This window comes from Siphateles boraxobius, unplaced genomic scaffold (assembly GCF_051911475.1).
Source record: "Siphateles boraxobius isolate OS27281-9 unplaced genomic scaffold, OSU_SipBor_1 12, whole genome shotgun sequence".
In the NCBI taxonomy this organism is placed as follows: domain Eukaryota; kingdom Metazoa; phylum Chordata; class Actinopteri; order Cypriniformes; family Leuciscidae; genus Siphateles; species Siphateles boraxobius.
The window spans coordinates 16,464,915-16,485,896 of record NW_027508722.1 but is presented as its reverse complement, the minus strand read 5'-3'; the positions used below and the strand labels follow the sequence as shown (position 1 = coordinate 16,485,896).

General features: G+C 37.2%; 1 protein-coding gene across 4 annotated transcripts in view; it reads right to left on the bottom strand.

Moving 5' to 3' along the window:
- Positions 1–20,982, bottom strand: part of nbeal2 (neurobeachin-like 2) — an 85,276-nt gene that overhangs the window by 52,685 nt on the left and 11,609 nt on the right. For 2 of the 4 annotated variants that reach the window (XM_077209378.1, XM_077209396.1), the window contains exons 2-8: positions 5,331–5,419; positions 4,594–4,755; positions 4,300–4,381; positions 3,725–3,837; positions 2,719–2,801; positions 1,156–1,241; positions 706–1,018 (exon numbers count right to left, since the gene is read on the bottom strand). In XM_077209378.1, the coding sequence (XP_077065493.1) occupies positions 706–1,018; positions 1,156–1,241; positions 2,719–2,801; positions 3,725–3,837; positions 4,300–4,381; positions 4,594–4,755; positions 5,331–5,419 (928 nt within the window). Of the gene's footprint in view, positions 1–705; positions 1,019–1,155; positions 1,242–2,718; positions 2,802–3,724; positions 3,838–4,299; positions 4,382–4,593; positions 4,756–5,330; positions 5,420–7,028; positions 7,261–20,982 lie in introns of those variants that run through there. The other 2 variants (XM_077209406.1, XM_077209387.1) reach the window with 2 other exon arrangements.

Genomic DNA, 20,982 nt, shown 5'->3' with positions numbered 1-20,982 from the left:
TGTTTGATTATAATTAACAACACAAACAGCAGCAGGTTTATTAGGCTGCTGTCACTTTAAGAGCTGCATGGAATCAATATATTGATACACATCATATTTTCTTCCAACTGTTTACATTCACTGTTGATGTTAACGACTGAGTTTAGGTGAATACTCGGTAAAATGGCATTTTTTTGTGTGTATTTGACTGTTTAGGCCCACACCTACAGATCAAAGTATACTTTGCTTATCTGACACAGAAAAGTGTCTCTTTTGCAGCTTAATGCACTTTTAATAACACTGTTTAATATCAAGCACGTCTCGCAGTTTAGCAACAGTAAACTGCATTTTACAACACTTGCTTATTTGGCTAATTTGTATGTTAAGTTTTTGGGCTTTTAGGGAGGAGTGAAAGCGCACCCATGTGAAGGAAAGAAAGGTGCACTGGACGGAATGCGGCAGCAGCACGATAATCGATTTATCTTGATTATCTTATTTTCATAATCGTTGGAAGCCAAAATCGAAAATTTTTGGAATCAATTATGATTAATCGCACAGACCTACTCTGAAGAACACAAAAGAAGTAGTCAATGGGGTGCAGATTTTTAGCTTTATCTTCCTTTGTGTTCCACAGAAGAAAATCACACAGGTTTGGAACGACATTAGGGTGAGTATATGATGAAAAATATTTAAAGTTAAAGAGTGATGGTTAATATATTCTCTTACTCAGCATATGTTCAAGAAGGATAATGAGGTTATCCTCCCAGGCCAGGATATCTCCCTGCTGGGTCTCTGGTGGCCGGTTCCAGTTGAGCAGCTGGAAGTAATTGTCCAGTACAGTCCGGATCTCCACCTGCCTATCGCATGGGCTGCTGGAGTGCAGAAGGTGGATCATTGTGGTCAGGCACCGCAGGGACATTCTAAGCAGCCGAGGGTCCCTGGGCTCTTGCGGGGATGAGGCAGGACAGAGGCACCAGGAACGCAGCACAGACATGAGGTCCTTCACGGCCTGGGGGGTGATGGAGAGAAGGCCGTTCCTCTGAAACACACACACACCACACAAATGACAGCACGTATCAGACTCATGTAGTAAGGTATGTGGTCGCAAAATCAGGGGCCCCTATGAAACCCCTCAGAAGATAATTCATGTAAACAGGGCCAAAGAGTCGAATTTACCTTGCACCCACTGATTACGGCTCCCTGTAGGTGCACCAGCCTCACCACGAGGGGCTCTGGGATTAGTTCACTCTCTTGTAGGTAGTCTGTGGGTGTAACCAGTCATTTAGTGACAAGAATCTTAAAGAGGTCATTACATGAGGAACATCTTGGTTACTGATGTAACTATTGTTACATAGACATGTCATGTCAAAAAGACTGACAAATGAGGTCTCACTTGGGAGACCCAATCACCTCTGAGTTTTAGAAATACGGCCAATGTAAATGGCGAGTGGAATTTGCATGCCGAGCCACTCCCCGTGCATATGGATATATGAGATGGCGGCACACATCAACTCATTCAGGTTTATGCTGAGGAGCCGAGACGAGGGCCCCGGCCATTCAGCTGTGATTCAGGGTTGTGGCAGAGGTGATTTCGGCTCCCAAGCGAGACCCATACATACATAACATCAAATGTGACTGACAGAACCCTTTAAAACTGAGCATCTTTTGTGCAATTGTCATTATTTTAATGCATGGCACAAAAACATATTTTGTTGAGGAGAAAGTTAATTAAAAAGTAAAAATTTTGTCATCATTTATGACTTATGATTTATGTCTTTCCAAACCTGTATTCATTTATTTTTTCGCTGGAACACAAAATATATTTTGAAAAATGTCTGTACATTTTGTCCATATGATTAAAGTCAATATTGTTTGACAGAATTTTCATTCTTTAGTAAACTATCCCTTCAAAAAAGAATTTTCATATAATGGGAACCGCCTACCAACAGTGGTTGGCAAAAAAAGAAATAATAAACACCAAAACAAAACGAAAAACAAAGCAAAGAAAAGACAAAAAGCAAAAAAACAAAAACAAACGAAAAGCTAAAAACTAAACAAAACACCAAATTGTGAACCGGGAGTATTTTTTGTTTTAAGTTTTAAGTGAATTGTACCACAGTGCGGACCAAAAAACCTGATATGTCAGTTCATATGGCCAGCCTTCCTCTGGATTTATGACATGCAGAGTAGAAAATCTAACAAACCTCATATAATCAGTTACACCAATACATTATAAACACAATGCTGATAAACCTTTTGGTGAAAAACACCTTTTCAGCACAAGAAGCTAGTTTACCTCACCTCATGACCACAGGCCACTTGGACACACTGTCGCTTGCCTACTAAACCAATATAGGTGTGGAAGTTGCTTCACAGAGCTTCTAATAACTTGGACAAAGCTTGTAACACTGTCAGGATCATGTTATTTGTTTTGGCCATTGCCTGTAGGCTGCAACACAGTCCTCCTTCTCATATGTGTTGATTTGTGCTGATGAGGAGACCGGTTGGAATCTAGCCTCAAATCTAACGTCTTGATCCCATTCCTCTCTCTCTTTCCTGTCTCATCTGTCATGTACATTACACCAACAGTCTTTACAAGACTTAATTACTCAATAGTTCTTTACAAACAGCAAGCCATTTTGTCTCCTTTGAGGCAGGATGTGTGACATCTCCCAGGATGTGATGAAGCGAGTAAATGGGGGTAAAGATTGTGTCAGAAGGCAGGAGTGGGTGACATACCGTGGAAGAGCAAAGGAAGCTCCTCTGGCAGAACAAGAGGGGAGAATTTATACTTGCTTCTCTCCAGCATACTGACCTCCTCCCTGAAAAACACATATCAAAGCTCTTTGTCGGAATACTTGACACATTCTTACTTATTACTCAGCAATAAGCTACAGGAGACTGCAATAAATCATCTTAAACATTAGAAGCATAGAATGTTAAGACTTGTTATTTTTCTTTATTTTCTCAACTTGCTTTTTGTCTAGTTTTAAGCTTAAATCTATCAAAAAGTTATACGTTATTCAATAATAATAATAAATGGCAGTACAATAATGTTATCTTGTAATACTGTGGTATTTTGATATATACATCAAGTTCATTAATCTACTTATACACCATGGAATAGAGATGAATTATGTTTATTTATTTTTTGTTTTAAGCAAAAATAATAATAATAGCAGTACAATTATGTTTTCAGGTTGTAATACCATGGTATTTTATACATTCCATATTCCACGGTACTTTACAGAATGTTATTACCATAATGGCTTTTCCATAAAAATGTGGTAACACTGTAATACTTTACTACAGTACAAGGGACTACACAATTCTTCTGCCAATTACCAAATTATACTGTTTACGGAGGCCAAACCAATGACTGTTTATAGAATTAAATTTATGTTTAGTCACTGTTATACAACAGCTTTTAACATCCAATCCATTTGTAGAGCTGGAACTATGCATTTTATAACACAGACTATTCCATGAACTTCACCTTAGTGGAAGGGTAGAAAAGTGCTGTTTGAAGAGATGCATCGCTGCTGTGAGGAGTTTATGCTTTGTGTAATTCAGACAGTTGAGCATCAGAATGCTTGAGAGCTGAGAGGTGAGGTCTGGGTGTGTTATTAACTGTTACAGCGGAGCTGAAACGGAGCTTGCCGCTCTCAACGGCTCCTACGCATTCCTATTGTGGTTTAATACCCTGCCCAACTCACAGACACACACACACACAGCACACACTCACCCTGCCTGCCGTCTCCTCCACGTCTGATAAGGGTCAAAGAGATTTTCGCACAGCAGCAGGCCGTGTTGTACCACCGACTGTAAAGTGCTCTGATCATCTGGCTGCTTCTTCAGCTGTAACATACATACATACACATGCTTGACTGAGTCTTGTGAATACACAAACCTAGCTTGTTATCACACAAACACTCCTTTGAATAAAGTAGAGGTCTTTCACCCAAAGCTTTCTGATTCAACCTGTTAGTTAGTTAGTTTATAGAAACCTATAAAAGCACGGTAAATACGTGTATAGTAATAACAATAGCTGCGTAATATACAATTAAGTGGACAAAAGTTTCATTGGTATGTTTAGAATAAACAAAAATGCAATACAAATAGCATTACTAATACTAGAGTAACACTAGAAAATCTTGCGGCTTTCTTCTATTGATAAGATAACGGAGAGGTGACAAAAAAAAAGAAGAGTAGGGGAATGGGATTAGGAAATGACGCAAACTAGACTCACATTTCCCGCATGTATCAGCAGTAGTGCAAAGACCACTGTGAAACAGCTTCACAGACTTTTTGACTTCTTACCTGAGACAAACAGAAGTTTAGGAGTTTGATTGTCTCAAACACAAACCCAGGGGTCTTTTCAAAGTCTATATTCTCCATATTCCTGCAGGCAGAGATTTCAAAAGGATTAACATCAGCACTGGTATCACTGTACACTCAAGGAAGATCCACACCAAATTTGCAATTTAGCATAAACCGCTGCCTTGCGTTATCCCTGCTGTTTGATGATAGAAGTTTATTAACAGGGGTTTGAGCCACTGGGACATTGTCACAAAGAGAATGATGGTGTTCACTATGTGCTCCGTGGGAACTGACCTGCAGATGATGATGAAGAACTTGATGAGGAGCAGTGGGTGTGGAGCAGTGCTGTTCTTGTCCTGCCCTGACATGTGGAGGGCGCTGTGCCACAGCTGGGTGCTGAGGAACACCAGTACCTCTTTGGGGAGGAGGGGAACATCGGCGCTCCATTCCTCCAGCCTGCAGACAAAAAAAACGTTTGTTTTGCCTTTTTTGTTTTGTTTTGCTTTTTGTTTGTTTTTGTTTTTCTGTTGCTTTGCTTTTTGTTTTGTTTTGATGAACGATTGATAAATAGAGATCAAATAAGTCAAAGTACTGTTTGTTTTATTTAACTGAAGTCATTCAACATAAGCCTTGGTCATCTTTGTTTCGTCTGCTCTTTTTAAAAAAAAGTAGGCGAATGTCTTAGGCCATTACATCACATTCCATTAACATATTTCCAGACAGCCTCAATTTGTTTTTTTCTTCCAAATTTTTAATTAGTAGCCCTTGCTGAAATACAACACTGGGCTGGAATCGATCTTTCATCTCCAACAGCACAGCTGAATAAACCGTGTGCTAATCTTTAGATCACAGATCTGGTGTGTATAGTTAAGTTTCAAAAGATGGATTTTTTTTAACTCAGCAAATAAGCAATTAAACAAGTATAGACCGCTAAATACCATCATAGTCAGAGTTCCATATGGATCTGACCAGCTACAGATCAACTTCCTGTGCCTGTGACATTTTGATAGGTCAGCATGTAACTGACTCACCGTCGAGGCTCTGTCGACTGCACATCAATGATCTTCTCAAAAGACGCCACAAATGCCTCCAACCACTGCTGCAGGTAAACAACATCTTTCTGAAAGACAGAGAAAGAAAAAGGGAAAGAGTAAGAGTCGGTAAAACATCTTTTAACAGGACAGCCCCATTGTCTGAGGAATGGGTTACGAAGAAACGCACACTTTTGGTAATCCAAACTGAAACGTTCCACTTTTAAAACCACTTCTCCAGTCCATTGTGCTCAGTCCAGTTGATTTTGAACACATACCTTGTGAAAACTTCCATAAGAAATGCATCTAATCAGGATCAGGTGAACCCGAAACCAGCTTTTTTTGGTGTTTCCTTAAGGCCAATATCAACTAGTACAATCAATAGTCTCTCACGCAACCCACCAAATAGTCAAAATTATGTAGTTTTGCACATGTGTAATAAGTCTTTGCACCACAAGGTTTCATGACTGGGTGCTATCTCCAAAATCAGAGCATGCACACCCTTGTGTTAACACAACAGGAAACTACAAAGTATGCAAACTTGTGCAATGTAACAGTGGATACTGTGAATTCTTAATACAATCAATGCAGTGACACCCATGCCTTTGTCAATAGGACAAAAACAAGTAGTGTTTCCTAGTGGCATTTTAGTCAGATGAAGAGCTGTGTTTGCTCAAAACGTCACATTTATAGTATTCTGGTGAGCTATTCTTTAGAGTGTTCTGGATATGTATATATATTTTATTTTTTATCATAGCAACACTGCTGAGTTTTTGTATTTTTTTTAAATCCATTTTTACCTGTATTTCGGATGTTTTTTTTTTTTTTTTTTTTACAAAAATAAGTAGCACTTGCAATGTCTCCCATAAGGCTGTTTGTGCAAATATAAAAGAGCAAATCTGATTAAATATGGTTTGATAAAAAAGATGGAAGTCTTTACACTCTCAATGGGACATCTTTGTACCTTATTTATCCATGAAAGGTTCATAGTAGTACATTAAACATACACATTAAAACTTTAAAGTAGTATGTATGCACCTTTAAAGGGGTAGATGGTACAGCGTTGTCCCGAAGTTGTACTGCCACATCTCATGAATCAATTATAACTAAAACAGGAGGCCTAGTTAAACAAATTGCATGCCCTGTCTTGGCAATTTAATGTGAGTCTTTGTAGAACACTTCTCTAGCATGGCACTAGCAATGGGTTCAATTCCAAGGGAATGCATGAACTGATGACCTTGAATGCAATATAGGCAGAATGCAGTAGAATCGTAACTCTGGCATTAAGTATTTCCAGTCATCATCAATGAATCAAAATAACTGCTGATATAATTCAGCTTTTGATGGAGAGATCATAATAACCTTTACTGTAAAGTTCTGTTGAAAATGAGTCACAAGCAAGAACATGTGTATCAAGACAAACAAACCTTTGCATGTGACTGTCACTTGAAAGCGGCTGGTGGAAAACATTTCAAAGAGCGAAGAGCTATGCTTAGCTTAAATGATGCGGCTTGATCCGCCCACTCATATAGGGGAAGTTGGGCTGTCAGCAGCTTCATAAAAAACTCTCTGAAATGTACACACTCTGATAACAAAATACCAGGGGGCTTCTGGTATACTAAAGCAATGTGCACAACAGCAGAATGCAACTGTAAAATAACATTAAACCTGCTCAAGGTGGAAAAAAATTAACTTTACCAATTGCTGTTCATTTAGGGGCCAGTCCATGTCTCATGGCAGGTGATGTGCGGTGGAGGGGCTCTTGTTACCCCGGTCTCTGCTGAGCCCCCACCAAGTTGGTTCTAAAATGTCCAGAATGTGTCCACTTGTAAGCCTCAGTATCAATCAGAATCCATTGTGACGCCTCAGTTTAGACACGCTGGCTTACTTCTCTGCTGTTTTCTGCTCTCTTGCTGTCTGTACTTCTGTCAAGCAACCAGGAAATGGCAAGTCACTTTAACTGAGCCACATTTCCTGTCTTCTCTCAGCTGAGCTTATCGTCACCATGTTCGCTTCCTTCTTTGCCTCTACCACAGCTTTATTGGAAGAGTGTGTGTCCCCTTGCCATGAACGACAACCGGTAAGCTACAGTGTACCTGATACAACCTTTCACAACATTTTTAATGACAATTCTGTATTCTCTTTTTTATTCTCTTTCATGTTGTTCAAAACCTCTTTCATTAGAAAAACACAGTGAGAAATAATGGATGGGAAATGGAGCTTTTTAAGTAAAAAAAAAAAAAAAGAAAAAAAAAAAAAGATTCAGCATAAAAGTCTCATAATAGTGATGTATACAACTAATGCACCAAAGTTCAAGTCTTCTATAAACATACGACAGTTTTGTGTTACAAACAGGTTTAAATGTACGTTGTTATTCACTGATAATCTTCCTCTCCAGTGAGGTGTTAGTTGCTACGACCAAACTGCTATGAGAGTTGAACTTGAGAAAAATATCATTCTGATTCTTGAGCAAATCATTCATATTTGAGTTACTGAAAGACCTCTGATTCAGACCGAAATTTCATCATCAAATTAATCAAATGACTTCAGAGGATTTGGTATACAGTGTAGAAGTTATAATGTCATTTTGGAGCTACCTGTTCTCATTCACTTTTATTAAAATAATAATAATAAATCACATTTTTTATTTACAGCAACAAATTCATTGTAAATAATCATGCTACCTACCGAAGGTTAATTGACAAAAACGTTCTGACCTTGACAGAGTTGAAAGCCCAGTTGTGCAACAGAGAATTCTCTCATTTCAGGCAAAGTCTCACACAGACTCTGGTTGAGTGCTGTAATAGCATGCATTCATCCCACAAAAGTCAAAAAGATTAAGTGTGGCTTTCAAGTAATAGCTGAAGGGAAACCTGAAGATTGAGCGACGATATATCACTGATTCTATCATTGGTATGAATCAATAGTCAGGTGGAAATGGCATGCCTTGACTTGATCAGATGCATAAACCAACACATTGACAACTGCATGGGAAGGGAACCCTAAAATTAAACTCTTAAAAGCAATGACACGGAACTGCAGTTGAGCTGGTATTGACTCACTCTGCCGATTGATCACTTGATCCTAACTAAGTGCAGAGCTTAACAGGGGGAAATGCCAACCGTCTCTGTGGACCCAGTGCTGCCTACGGTTTATATCATCACCCTTAATGAGTTTTCCATTTTAAGCTTTGGCACAATTGAATCCAGTAAATTAGTTTGTGAAGTTAGTTCTTGACACAGATTTCATTTATTGAGAATACCAGATTTACAAGACCATTTTGGACACTTTTCTGTGAAAAACATATATTTTATTGAGTTATATATATGAATATGAACATATATATATGTGTGTGTGTGTGTGTGTGTGTGTGTGTGTGTGTGTGTGTGTGTGTGTGTGTGTGTGTGTGTGTGTGTGTGTGTGTGTGTGTATGCCCCTTGATTACCATCAGAGGGTACTCTGATGAGACTACATTACTCATAACCCACTGCCCAAACCATCAGCCATGATTGTATTCAGCTGTTGTTTGTTAGTTTCTGCCTATATAAACCTGGTTAATTCAGTCACTCTTCACTAGGTCTTTTTAGTCTGTAAGTACAGCATTTCTGAGCCTTGTTCCCTGGATATCCTCGGTTTTGCCTTAGCCCTGGACATTGTCTTTATTTGGACTGCTCATCTGTGTTTCGACCTTTGCCAGGCCTTTATATGTCTGTGGATTAACCCATTAAACTGCGTTTGGATCCTCAAACCTCGAGTCTCTGAGCATTTAAGATACATATAATATGTGTGTATGCATGTATGATCAATAAGTCATGGCAATGTATGTTTTTCCATTACTTTAACTCAAAATAATTAACCAATTTCAACATAAGTTGTAAAAAATAAAAAAAACGTTCTTCAGTGTTCTTAATATTATTTGCCACTGGCAGAAAAAATATGTGATAATAACTATATTTATGTACAGAGGTTGGGTGGTCTTATAACGACTGTTACTCGACAAGATAATCCATCAGGGTTGCTTCATTTCAACAGAATTAAAATTGCACTTCCTCAAACTAACCATCAAAAATAACAACGAAAGCCAACATGCTAAATCTTTTTAATTGATAATGGGAAATGAAAATGTTTCATGCAGATCTCAGAACTGAAACCATTGTGAAACCATTGTAAATTCATATTCACATCCATATGTGGAAAACACTCTTACTACACAAGGCAACAAACAAAATTTGACAACAAAAATTAGTTACACTACTTTCTAAATAAAACTTTAACTACTTCTGACGTTTCATTAATAAGGTACAAAACTTGAATAAATCAGCAAAGTCAGCATATGGAAACTAAAATTTGGTCGAAATAAATTCTAGATAAAGTGTGATTAATATTTTTGGGACTTAATAGTAAATAAAAACAATTTTCATTTAAAATTTTAAAAATTATGTTTGTAAGTTATAGAACTTGCATTAAAAATATGTGTTTGATAAAATTTCTTACAATAATTCTTACATGTTATAGCCTATGCCAGTGGGAGTTAAATATTAGGAACAAAAAAAAATGTTTATTTGTTTACAGAATGGAAATCATTAAAAATTAACGAAATCGAATGAGATTATTTGTCTTCCAGTCTAGTCCTGGGTGTCATAATTTTAGTCAATGATCCATTTTTTTTCTTACTGGGGTGAAATCATACAGTTTTCGGTAATAAAAACACATTTGATGTTGAAACTTTGACGTTGTGTGATTTTCATTTTTTTTATATAGTCAAGAAAGTCAAAACCACTGAGGTGGAACAGACCAAAATCCCCATTTCAAGGGGGAGACAGAGACATTTGCGTTTAAAATTAAATGCCTTTCATGTGAGATTAATTCAATGTTAAGACAATAATGAGTACCCTATTCATGGAAACTAATTGCTATTCATTTCCCTTTTCCATAAATATGATAATTGTCTTGAGATTATTTAAGGATAGTTAGTTACATTTAGGTCAGTTCTTGGTATATTTGAGTTCAGTGGTATTCTCTGAAGATGGCAAATCACAGATGAGCCATTTTGTTTGAGATTCCTTGCGGCACTCAGCGCCTGCAGCTGCTCAGCGGACACAAAGAGAGTTTTTCACCGGGTTTCTATTAATTATTCTCAATGTCAGTATACACAGGCCCCAGGACACATGTGAAAAAAGACTTTTCACAAGGCAAAACATTAAATATACTTTAACATTCAAACGGTTTCATGATTATTTAAGACAAATTAACTCTATGCACACCTAGACCAACTAAAAAGGCTCAACCAGTCGCTCAACTGTGTGGCTTCCATTCAAACAGCCCATACCGCCACCAACTGCCACAAGCCTCACCCACTATAGCAAGAGGATAATGTTCTTTAAACATAACCCTAAAAGAAGGAAACAATCACTTCCTCTTAATTAGGGGGATCAAAATTAGTGAATAAATAGTAGCTTCAAGACATACCATTGAACAAAGTAGTGTAGCTGAATTACTGTTCCTGGTTAGCCTTCTTCCAGATGATTGAAGCTGTTAAATGAGTCAAAGAGGGTTAAATATAGTTGAACAGTCCCACGGGGAAGTCTCGGAAAGTACTGGAGCTCCTTGACAGCAGCAGCCTGGACTTATCCCTCCACCTGGGGTTTTTTGAAGTCTTTCTCTAAAAAACAGTGTGGATTGCCCTGTAGCATTGAAAATGTTACTGTAACTCTATTGAACTATTTTTTACCAGGCCTGCCAATTTTGGTTTTGTGGAAAAACAAAAATAAGATAAGAGAAAATAAGAAGTCAACTTTTAGCTAAATGTTACATTGTCTCAACATTTAGTTACGATACTATATGCATCAAGGCCAGAATTTAAATGCAACAAATTCACTCAGCTCTCAATTCCCTGCTACATCTCTTTAACCACTTAGAGATCCTGGGTTTAGTTTGGTATAATTGAATAATTGTAGTATCACTTCTAAAACCAGTCATATTAAAAATGTGTCTTCTGCATACAGTATAATAAGTATGTTTAATCAAACGTGTGTGGTGATCAAGTATGTGTTTAAGGTTGTAAATTGTGTCAATTGTTTTTAACACATTGCTAACATGTATTATCACATTGCTATATTTCTAGCATGTTTTAGAATATAGCATGTATTAACATTACTATCATGTTTTAGCCATAGATGTACAGTATATATACACACGTAGATTCCTCATCATTAGCGGCTGTTTCTAAGAGCCACTATACGCAAGTCTGTAAACACTTGAGACGAGAGGAAGTGTTTGTCTTCAACCATAGTTATTCACAAGTATGCATATCTACTATATTCAGTAGCTGTAATAGTCTTTAGCAGATATACTACCGATTTCTTGTCATCATGATTGGCCGATACCGATCCTGATCATTCAAACATTATATAAGTGATATGTAACCTCTCTGTTGACTGTCACTGTTAACCCTTTAACCCCTGAAGGCATTTTTAATGTTTTTTTTAATGATAAGTGGCATACTTACATGTAATGGCTTCTCTACTCTACAACCAATCAATCAATCAATCAATCAATAAAACAAGGCATCATCAAGTACATGGTTCATTTGAGAGAAAACCTTTCAAATTTGAAAGAAAATAGAATTTGATCACGTTTGGAGGTTCTTATGTTACTGCTGAGAAAACCCCAGAAAAGTTATGCAATTTATTGATTTATTTTGTTATTATTCATGCTTGACATGATTAGAATGTATATATGACAGGTCATAAAATCAAGTTTGGGCTTGTTCACAATAATGTCAACTGCTTCTGGGCCAAATTTTGTGTTGATATCTCAAAGCAATTAAAAGTTATGACATTTGGAACCATCATAACCTTTTTATCAAAAGTCCAAAAACCTCTCCAAACAAATGATCAAATGTTTTAGTGAACATAAAAACTACAAGTGTAAATGACACACAGCATAAAACATATTTATAATTAGGGCTGCAACTAACGATTATTTTGATAATCGATTAATCGGACGATTATTTTTTCGATTAATCGATTAATCGGATAGAAATTAAATTAGATTTTTTATTTTATTATAACTAAATAAAACCGTAAATCAGGGTATTTATGTGTAAAAGTGTACTTTAAAAAGTGCAAAAGCCACACATTGAGTTTTACTAATATCAATATTTGCATTGTTTTTAATGATAATTGCTGATGGCAAGTTGACAAACATGATTTTTGTTAAAAAAATGATATCCAACATATTATGTTTTAACACAATTTTTTTTAAAACAAATTTACACAGACATGTTGTTCAGATGTGAATATCTGAACTAAAAACAAACTAAAAACATCTAAAATATATAATTCATTTAATTTTTATTTAAAATTAATTATATATAAGGAATATAAGGATAAAGAATATAATATATATTATATATATAATATATAAAAGAATATAATATAAGGATAAATTGATTAAATAAATATAGAAAGACTGAAAACAATTGTGTGAATGTAGAGCCGCAGTAGATCGCGTTTGAAAAACAATTAAAACTTAGTAGACAAATGCTATAAAAAGAGAACGGAATGGAGGTAACGTTACCCAGCAAGCTAACAGGCTTGAGTAAAGGACAGGAGAAATTATGCATTAGTGCACAAGCATTCGCTGAAAACCACTGAGTACAGTGACTAAAAAACAATATTTTACTGCTGCTGTTATTAACTGCCTTTGTATTTAATGCTTCACTTTGTAAACACCGTTTTAATTTAACCTATTTCTGCGGTAGCGCTATTTTAATCCATCACTTACGTTGCGAGCGAACTGATTGCACAACCTGATGCTCGAGACAAAATACAGACATCCCGGAAGTCCCGGGAGTCTCCCGCATATTGATTGCGGCTCCCTGATGCCCGCGAATTAGTTCAAACTCCCGAAATCTAGAGCGCGCAAGCAAGAGCGCGCATGCGAGACAGAAGAGACTGCTCCAAACCGTGTAGCGCGCGCGCTCGGCAGAGCGCCTGAGGGAGAGAGACCTTGCGTGTGTGTGCGTACCAGTAAACGCTCCCCGTGACGTAAGCAGACCAACTAATCGATAATGACATTCGTTGACAACGATTTTCATAATCGATTATAATCGATTTTATCGATTAGTTGTTGCAGCCCTATTTATAATAACATATAAAAAGTAACAAATAATAAGATCCTGATTGATGAGTGATGATCTTCCAACGCTGTTTTAGCTTTGCGCTTCTATTCTATGGCGGACGCACGGTAAATCAAGACCTTTCAATCGGAGCGATCGATCCAGTGATAGTCCAATCTTTACACATCGTCCCTACCCTACCGACCATACCTGAGATCCAGATTCCATTAGTATAACTTTAAATGACGTTAGAAAACAATGCATCATGATCGCAATGAGTTTGGATCCCGGAAGTCCTAGCTTTAGCAAAGCACCATGCCATGATGTCACTCCGTGAGAATTTTCTCAAGATCTGCGCATCATGTTATGTTGTGTGTGGACTCGTTTAAATCGATACAACCTTCTTTTTTAAATAAAGATGTGCGATTTACTATGGTTTACTAATGTTTCGCAAAGTTACAAAGCAGAACGTGGCACAAAAGCCTCATCTGTATACTATTTACATATGCGTTGGCGCCGACATTTTAAGGTTTTATGGTTTTATATCATTAAAGCTGTAGTCTGTAACTTTTGGCGCCCTAGCGGTTAATAAACAGAACTGTATGAGCTCCTTCTCTCCGTTAATGTCTATGACAAGTCACACAGGTACTGGGCTAATCCGCAGTGGTACGACCCGAACCAGTCTAAAATAGTCTGAATAGACAATTCATTATGTACCCGCTTATTATCTAATTTTTTAAAACAAAAAAAAGTTACGGACTACAGCCTTAAATTGTGAAAGGTTTGTGAGATTGGCCAAATTTTGTGACCACCGATCGAGTCATAAAATGTAATTATCAGCCGATCTGTTGGCTGCACAATGTTGTGGCCTTTTTGATGAAAATAAATTGATTAGTTAGTGTGAGTGATGAACTACATCATGTTGGCCGTTCCAAGATGGCAGACGCATTGACATGTCTGGAGCATATTGCTACCATGTTTCTAGCATGTTTTAACATGCTGCTAGTGCTAGCATGTTCCCAGCGAGTCTTTTGGAACGAGCTAATAATACAATAAAGAACAAATCAGCTTAATAATAAAAAAACACATTTGCACACAAAAATATATTCTAAAATATAATTTTTATTATTTCGATTTTTTGATCATGCTGTAAAGTGTAACAACAATCACCAGGCCGTTGGCCCTCTGCAGGCATTTGTTAATACATAGCCTAATGTACATAAGTTGATTATGTTATATTATGTAGATTACATAATATATTTTAACTGTGTTGTTCAATAAAACCATATGATTACTTGCTTTTAAAACTTTATTTGAACCTATTATAATTATATATTTATTTTTAAAGGCTATTGTTCACATGGGTCTATTTTTATTACCCCAAAAAAGTAAACGATTACTCAATTAATCGTCAAAATAATCAACCGATTATAATACCATACATTAAACTACTATTGGAACAGAACTACAAATCCTGCTCTCCTGTTTCATATTTTCTGGTCACAGGAAAAGCCTATAATTACTGTATGGAGCAAACAAGCCGATACATATAGACTCATAGATTTACATAAAAAAGAATGATTAGATCTCCCAATAAAACACCATACAGCTGAGTAATGAAGAACTTCTAGCAACATAAAAACAATAACATTGACACATCAATGCAAAAGCCTGAAGTCAAGGCTTAGCTAGATCACAGCTTTCTGGTTCATCCAGACAGTCTGCTTGTGTGCACATCCTCTGCCACTTTAAGCAGGTGACGAAGTCAGTGGCTGCATCAATGACTCAAACAAAATATGTGGAAGGTCATAAAACGCATTACAAAATCAGGAAGTAGCTAACCTTTTTTAAGTATCTTTTTGATAAATCTTCTGTTCAAAGTACAGGTTGTGAAATTGGGTTTGGGTTTGACAGCGCAGTCATTCTCATGTCTGCTTAAAACGTTACATACTCAGACGTCAGACCCTGATGGAAATCATTTAGGTGCTATAGTGCATTTTCTAGAAAGATCTTGTTTCTGTTGATAAAAACATTAGTGAGCAAGAGAGGACATTGGCAGTTTTACTCTGCCTCTAAACATGTAAATAATATGAACGTAGCTGTAGAAAGATCCAGTATGCACAACTACAGCACGCGTGCTCTACTTATAAAGTATTTTTTTATTCTTAAAAACTGGGCAGTGAGTGACCTTAGGCCTAAACAAAGTAATAAGTATGCACTTTGTAAACGCTCAAACCATTTCAACTGTTTGGAAGCTTAGTCAAGTGACGATAAAAAAAAATATTTTAAAGGTTTGAAATATTTAAAAAGGTTCTAATATGTACAATGTTGGTACCAATGTACCTTTGATGTATTATGCATTCTTTAGGTACAAAGGTGTACCAAAGGGTACTGCCCCAGAGACAGCTTTTCTGCCTTTTTTGCTGAGATTGTATGAAAAAAAAAACTGCCAATCCAATATATCAGTTAAACTCTTCAAAGTTATTTCATTGAATGGTACTAAGAACTGCACAGCACTCGTTAAAAACAGGTTAGGGTTAGGGATTTGGAACCATAAATGCCAATAAAGAACCTTTATTTTTAAGAGTGAATGTTAAATTAGTTCTCTGGGCATTTTGCTCTGGAAAGGAAAAGCCCTGCTGAATAACTTTAAGTATCTATTAAAGTATCGAACTATCCAGCACAAAGTCTTTTTAGATTTACTTTTAAGAAGTTGCTCTTTGTTGGCTCCACCACACTGGGGAATCTGAGCGCCGTTTCTCATTGCTTGCTGGAATGTGAGGGAATAGATAAAATGAGAGCTGAAAATGCTCTTTAGTGCCTCACATCCACAACGCTGGCATTAACACCAGATTAAGATCAGATAATGGCACCTATACACAAACATTTGTCTTAAACGTGACGTAAATCTCAAAAAACTTGACTTACTGGTACATGACAATGGTACACAATGGCAGTTGAACGAATTGAGGTGGGTGATGTCTTTTCACCGCTGCCTACACAAGGACTCTCAGCCTATTGTGACAATATACTAAAATCTATTCAGATTACCAAGCAGGTAGAACAAGTCTGTAAAAACATAGACACCAGTTAAGTCAGCCTCCTCCTAGAAGGAACATGTGTAAGGAGCAACCAACAAATGAAAAAATGTTGTAATATAATGTAATATGCATATGACTGATGTTAGGGAGTCCAGAAGGTCTGTACTTCATGTTGATGGTAACATAGAATTGGTGAAAGATTATTTGATGTTCTGTCAGTGGTCATCATTTACTCATCCTCATCTCAACCCTGTATTATTTTTTTCTTCTGTGAAAAACAACATGAGATTTTTTTTTTTGACGCTTCTGTTTTTCACACAAAAATGGTGATTTAAACTGTTAATCTCTGATAATCTACTCTTCTGAAATTTCTTTTGCACTTGTTTATACAAGTTTATACTCTGGTTCTTTCCTATTTGTTATTATTTTTAGTTTTTTATAAGCTCCAGAATCTCCTTTTGTTCACACACACACACACACACACACACACACACACACACACACACACACACACACACACACACACACACACACACACACACACAAAGTTAGACATCGGAAGATATAAATGACAATATGTTTGTTATTTTTGTGGGACTGTTTCTTCCATTGTAGAAATTAGAAAACTATTTCTAATCCAGACAACTGGCTCAGGCTTATTTGTACATCATCCTCCATGAAGGTCTTCCACATATCAGTATTCCAACCCTCAAAAATCACATCAAACAAACAGAAGCGTGTTATTTTCCAAAACCTCTTCCTCAATTGGGCTTCAGCTGAACTGAACTGGTGTGATGATGTGTACCATGTGTTTGTCAACTCAAAAACAGGTTGTTTTGGGAGGTTACAAATGGTAGCAACCATGACGGGAAGTGGTTTTTATCACATCAGTGTTGTCCTCTGAACAGCTCACTCAAGAGGAAGTGGTCTGACAGAGAGGCAGCATTGCTCTAACAGCAAAATTAAAAAAGGCTGGCACCATATTACAATACAGCAAGATCATCAGAATGACATGACATTAAACATAGCTGTTCTTCACAGATTGTGTACTGCTACCTCGGATGGTGAAGGAGTATTCAGTTCTAAAGTCAGGCAGCCACATGCATTCGTATTATGAAATCACAGACTCACATGTGATGAAGACTCCTATCATAACAGCCTATAAAAGCTGTTTGATTCTACATGGAGTGGGTCACCTCATGGGGGCAGCCATCTTTAGATCACATGACTCACTCTATCTTGGTAGCCTTTCTGTAATTCTGTACTTCCTCACTAAATGCATTCATGTATGACTGCAAATGGCACATATCTATAGCAGCAAACATTTGATTTCACGTAATGCTACATCCACACCACTAGGTGTCAGTAAGTCCAAAATGAGTGCCTTATTGATCAGAGCAAGAATGAAAATAATACTAAATACACAAGGGGGTAATCCATCAGCCGGAAACTGAAGACTCGCGGGAGCCCGCATTGTAGCAGAACTTCACCTGCTGTCAGCATTCCATTGACTCCCATTCATTTTGGAGTCACTTTGACAGCGAATAAATTTACATCTGAGGCGTCTAAAGACTTCATTTGTCCATTTATTTCTAAAGAAACACGACAATGTATAACTTTGTATCTTACGTTATGGCCCCGTAGAAGCCGGTTTTGTAAAAATAGGCTAACGATTGCGTCATAACCACGCGACTTTCTGTAGCACAATTACCGTATAGACAGGAGGAGAAGCTCGTAAAAAGTAATCTTTTACTGTCTATGAGGCAATCGGGGGGACATGGAGACATAAAGTCAAGGGAGAAGCCCATCGATAGAGAGTCCATAAAAGCAACGGGACAAAATATTTCAACAACGGTTTTGAGGAATTAGGTGATTCAGATTAGTTTGGCACAGCTACTAGAAGATTTACAACTGTCAGACTGTCGTCAAGCTCAGTTTGAGCCTGTGCAGTTGCTCAGACAGGAAGTGCAATAATTGGGCTTCAGTCTTCTCCGGTGAAATCAATGGGGTCGCTGTGTCCATTTCTTTTACTGTCTATGTAAATACATCAGTTACAATAAACAAAAATTACAGTAGATCTTTTATTTCATATTTTGATGTACATCTGAAAGTAATAAATTATTGGGGAAAAAGTAGGATGGGGGCTTGGTTCTACACATCAATTATTGATTGGCTCTTGAGATGTGCGTGTTGTACTCAATAAAGCCAGAAGAAAGCAGGCTTGCTGGGATGGGGTTATCACCAGAAGATCCAGGTATGATATTCTGATAAATAATTACGAGGCCAAAACTTTTTTTGAAACATTTTTTTACATGGATGAATTGTTTTAGAAAAAAAGATTGGGTGAATATTAATTCCATGCCGATTTTAAACTAACAACCAGACTTTGATATAACATGTAATTGCAAATTAAAAAGAAATAAAAAAGCTTAAAGAAGGCGAAAATTGTGTCAGTCCAAATTGACTAGCATCCCATGAGACCTCATTGCATTGGAAGTACAGGATTCTATGGTCAAATGATTTGCATAATAGGTGAGGAGAGGTTTAAATGGTTTTAAAATAGAGTACAGCCTCATGAGCCCAGAGAAAAACAAGTCCATTTTCAACTATCCAGTCTCAGCAGACAGTTGCAAGCAGTGCCATTAAAATGGGTGTTTCAAACAGAGTTTGAATCATGCGGGAGAAACCAACCCATAAACATGAGTGTACAAAAATCACATACACTTCACCTTTTATCATTGTGTAATGGAAAACCACATTTATGTCATTTACTTTACATGTCTGGTATGGGTGGATTTCTGTAAGCTGTATGTGCGCAGTTATTAATAAATGGGAATGGAATGGCAAAGGGTTCCTTTTTTGGATTATACCATGAATGAGATCTAGAGAAACATTCCAAGCTATCTGGACAACTTTGTGCCAATGGCAAGACCAGACTAGAGCACTACTGCATAATTCATACAGCTGCTATTCCATGCAATCTGCTAACTATACAATATTTTAGAGTGCGAGCACCAAATTAAAACAGTGATCTGCTAGTCAACATTTCTCTATGGTGACCCCTTGTGCTTCTTGTATCCTGCACCTGCTGTTTTGGTTACCATGGTAGCCATTCATAACTTCAAATAGTGAGCCATTACAGCTGACTTCAGCTGCTGACCCTAAAAAGTGGTCATGACAGAGTTTCAGATTGAATACATGGATGTCTAACTTTACATTTTGTTTTAACAATATAAAATAATCTCTCTCAAAAATATGCAGAAGTGCAATTTGGTCTTTGTATACACCACCAGAGGGTGTTGTCAACAACCATTCTTATTAGGGCATGTCCATTTCTTATTCATAGCGAAGAGAAGGGTTCTTCCAGAATAGTTCAATGAACCAATTAAAAAATGATTCAGCGATTCTTTATGTCACAGCATAATCAAGTTTCCCCTGATATCTTGGTGTGTATTATTGCATATTCTAAAAATCTCAGAAAAAAAGTCATGGGTGCACATATTTATATAAACATTTTTATGGTAGGACATTATCTGTCGATAATCTATTTTTTGTTGATTAAAGCTGCATTCCGTAACTTTTTTGGGTTAAAAATTATCCAAAATAAATTTAAGAGCAAGTATATAACCAGCCAGTGTTCAAAACTATCTGCTTGCCTTAGCTCGATTCAAAACGGTAAGCTTGTAATAATGTTTTTAAACGCGGGAAATTCGAGCATGTCTTTGCGTCATTATGTCACATCTGTACACATAACAAAGGTGTCTCGGCGAGTAGGCTATATTGCGTGAGGATGTTGGAGGTGGAGATTTATAGCCTTTTTCACAGCACTTCATATAATTAAACGTATCAGTTTGATGGCGGATCCATAAAAGTTTAAATGACTATCACCAGTGACAACTGGAGATTCAACCGTTGTAAAGTGAAAAAGACTTCGGAGTGGCTACAGAAAAAAAAGAGACTGCAACCGGGCCCATGCGAAACAAAGAAAAATATCGGAAGGACATTAAATGTAGTCACTCAATGCTGATGTTGTTAACATTAACAATTTGAGAACAAAGTATAAATTGCACGGTTTGACATGATATGATAAGCTATCGTAAATGATAAAGCTACTCCTTAATCAGCGCGATTTACTGCAGCTTTTTTTCTCTAAAGCCTGGTTCACACGGCAGGATAATTAGGCCGATTTTAGCCCCGATTTACCCCTTCCGACAATCTTAAGGATGCTCCGATTATCGTAAAATAATCTGATCAGATATTCCTGCCGTGTGTGGTGTGTTAAGACTGCTTTCGTCTGCTCGGAAGGACGTCGGGACCGCTCCGATCTCAAATCAGGGATATCCAACATGTTGGATTTTTTTGGCCCGATTTCTCCTCGAGTGTGGTGTCCCCCGGGGACAAACGAGCATGCAGCCTGTGGACTGTGGCGTGTAGCCAATAGGGCTGTCACTTTTTATTCGATATTCGAATATGCATTCGAACATGACGT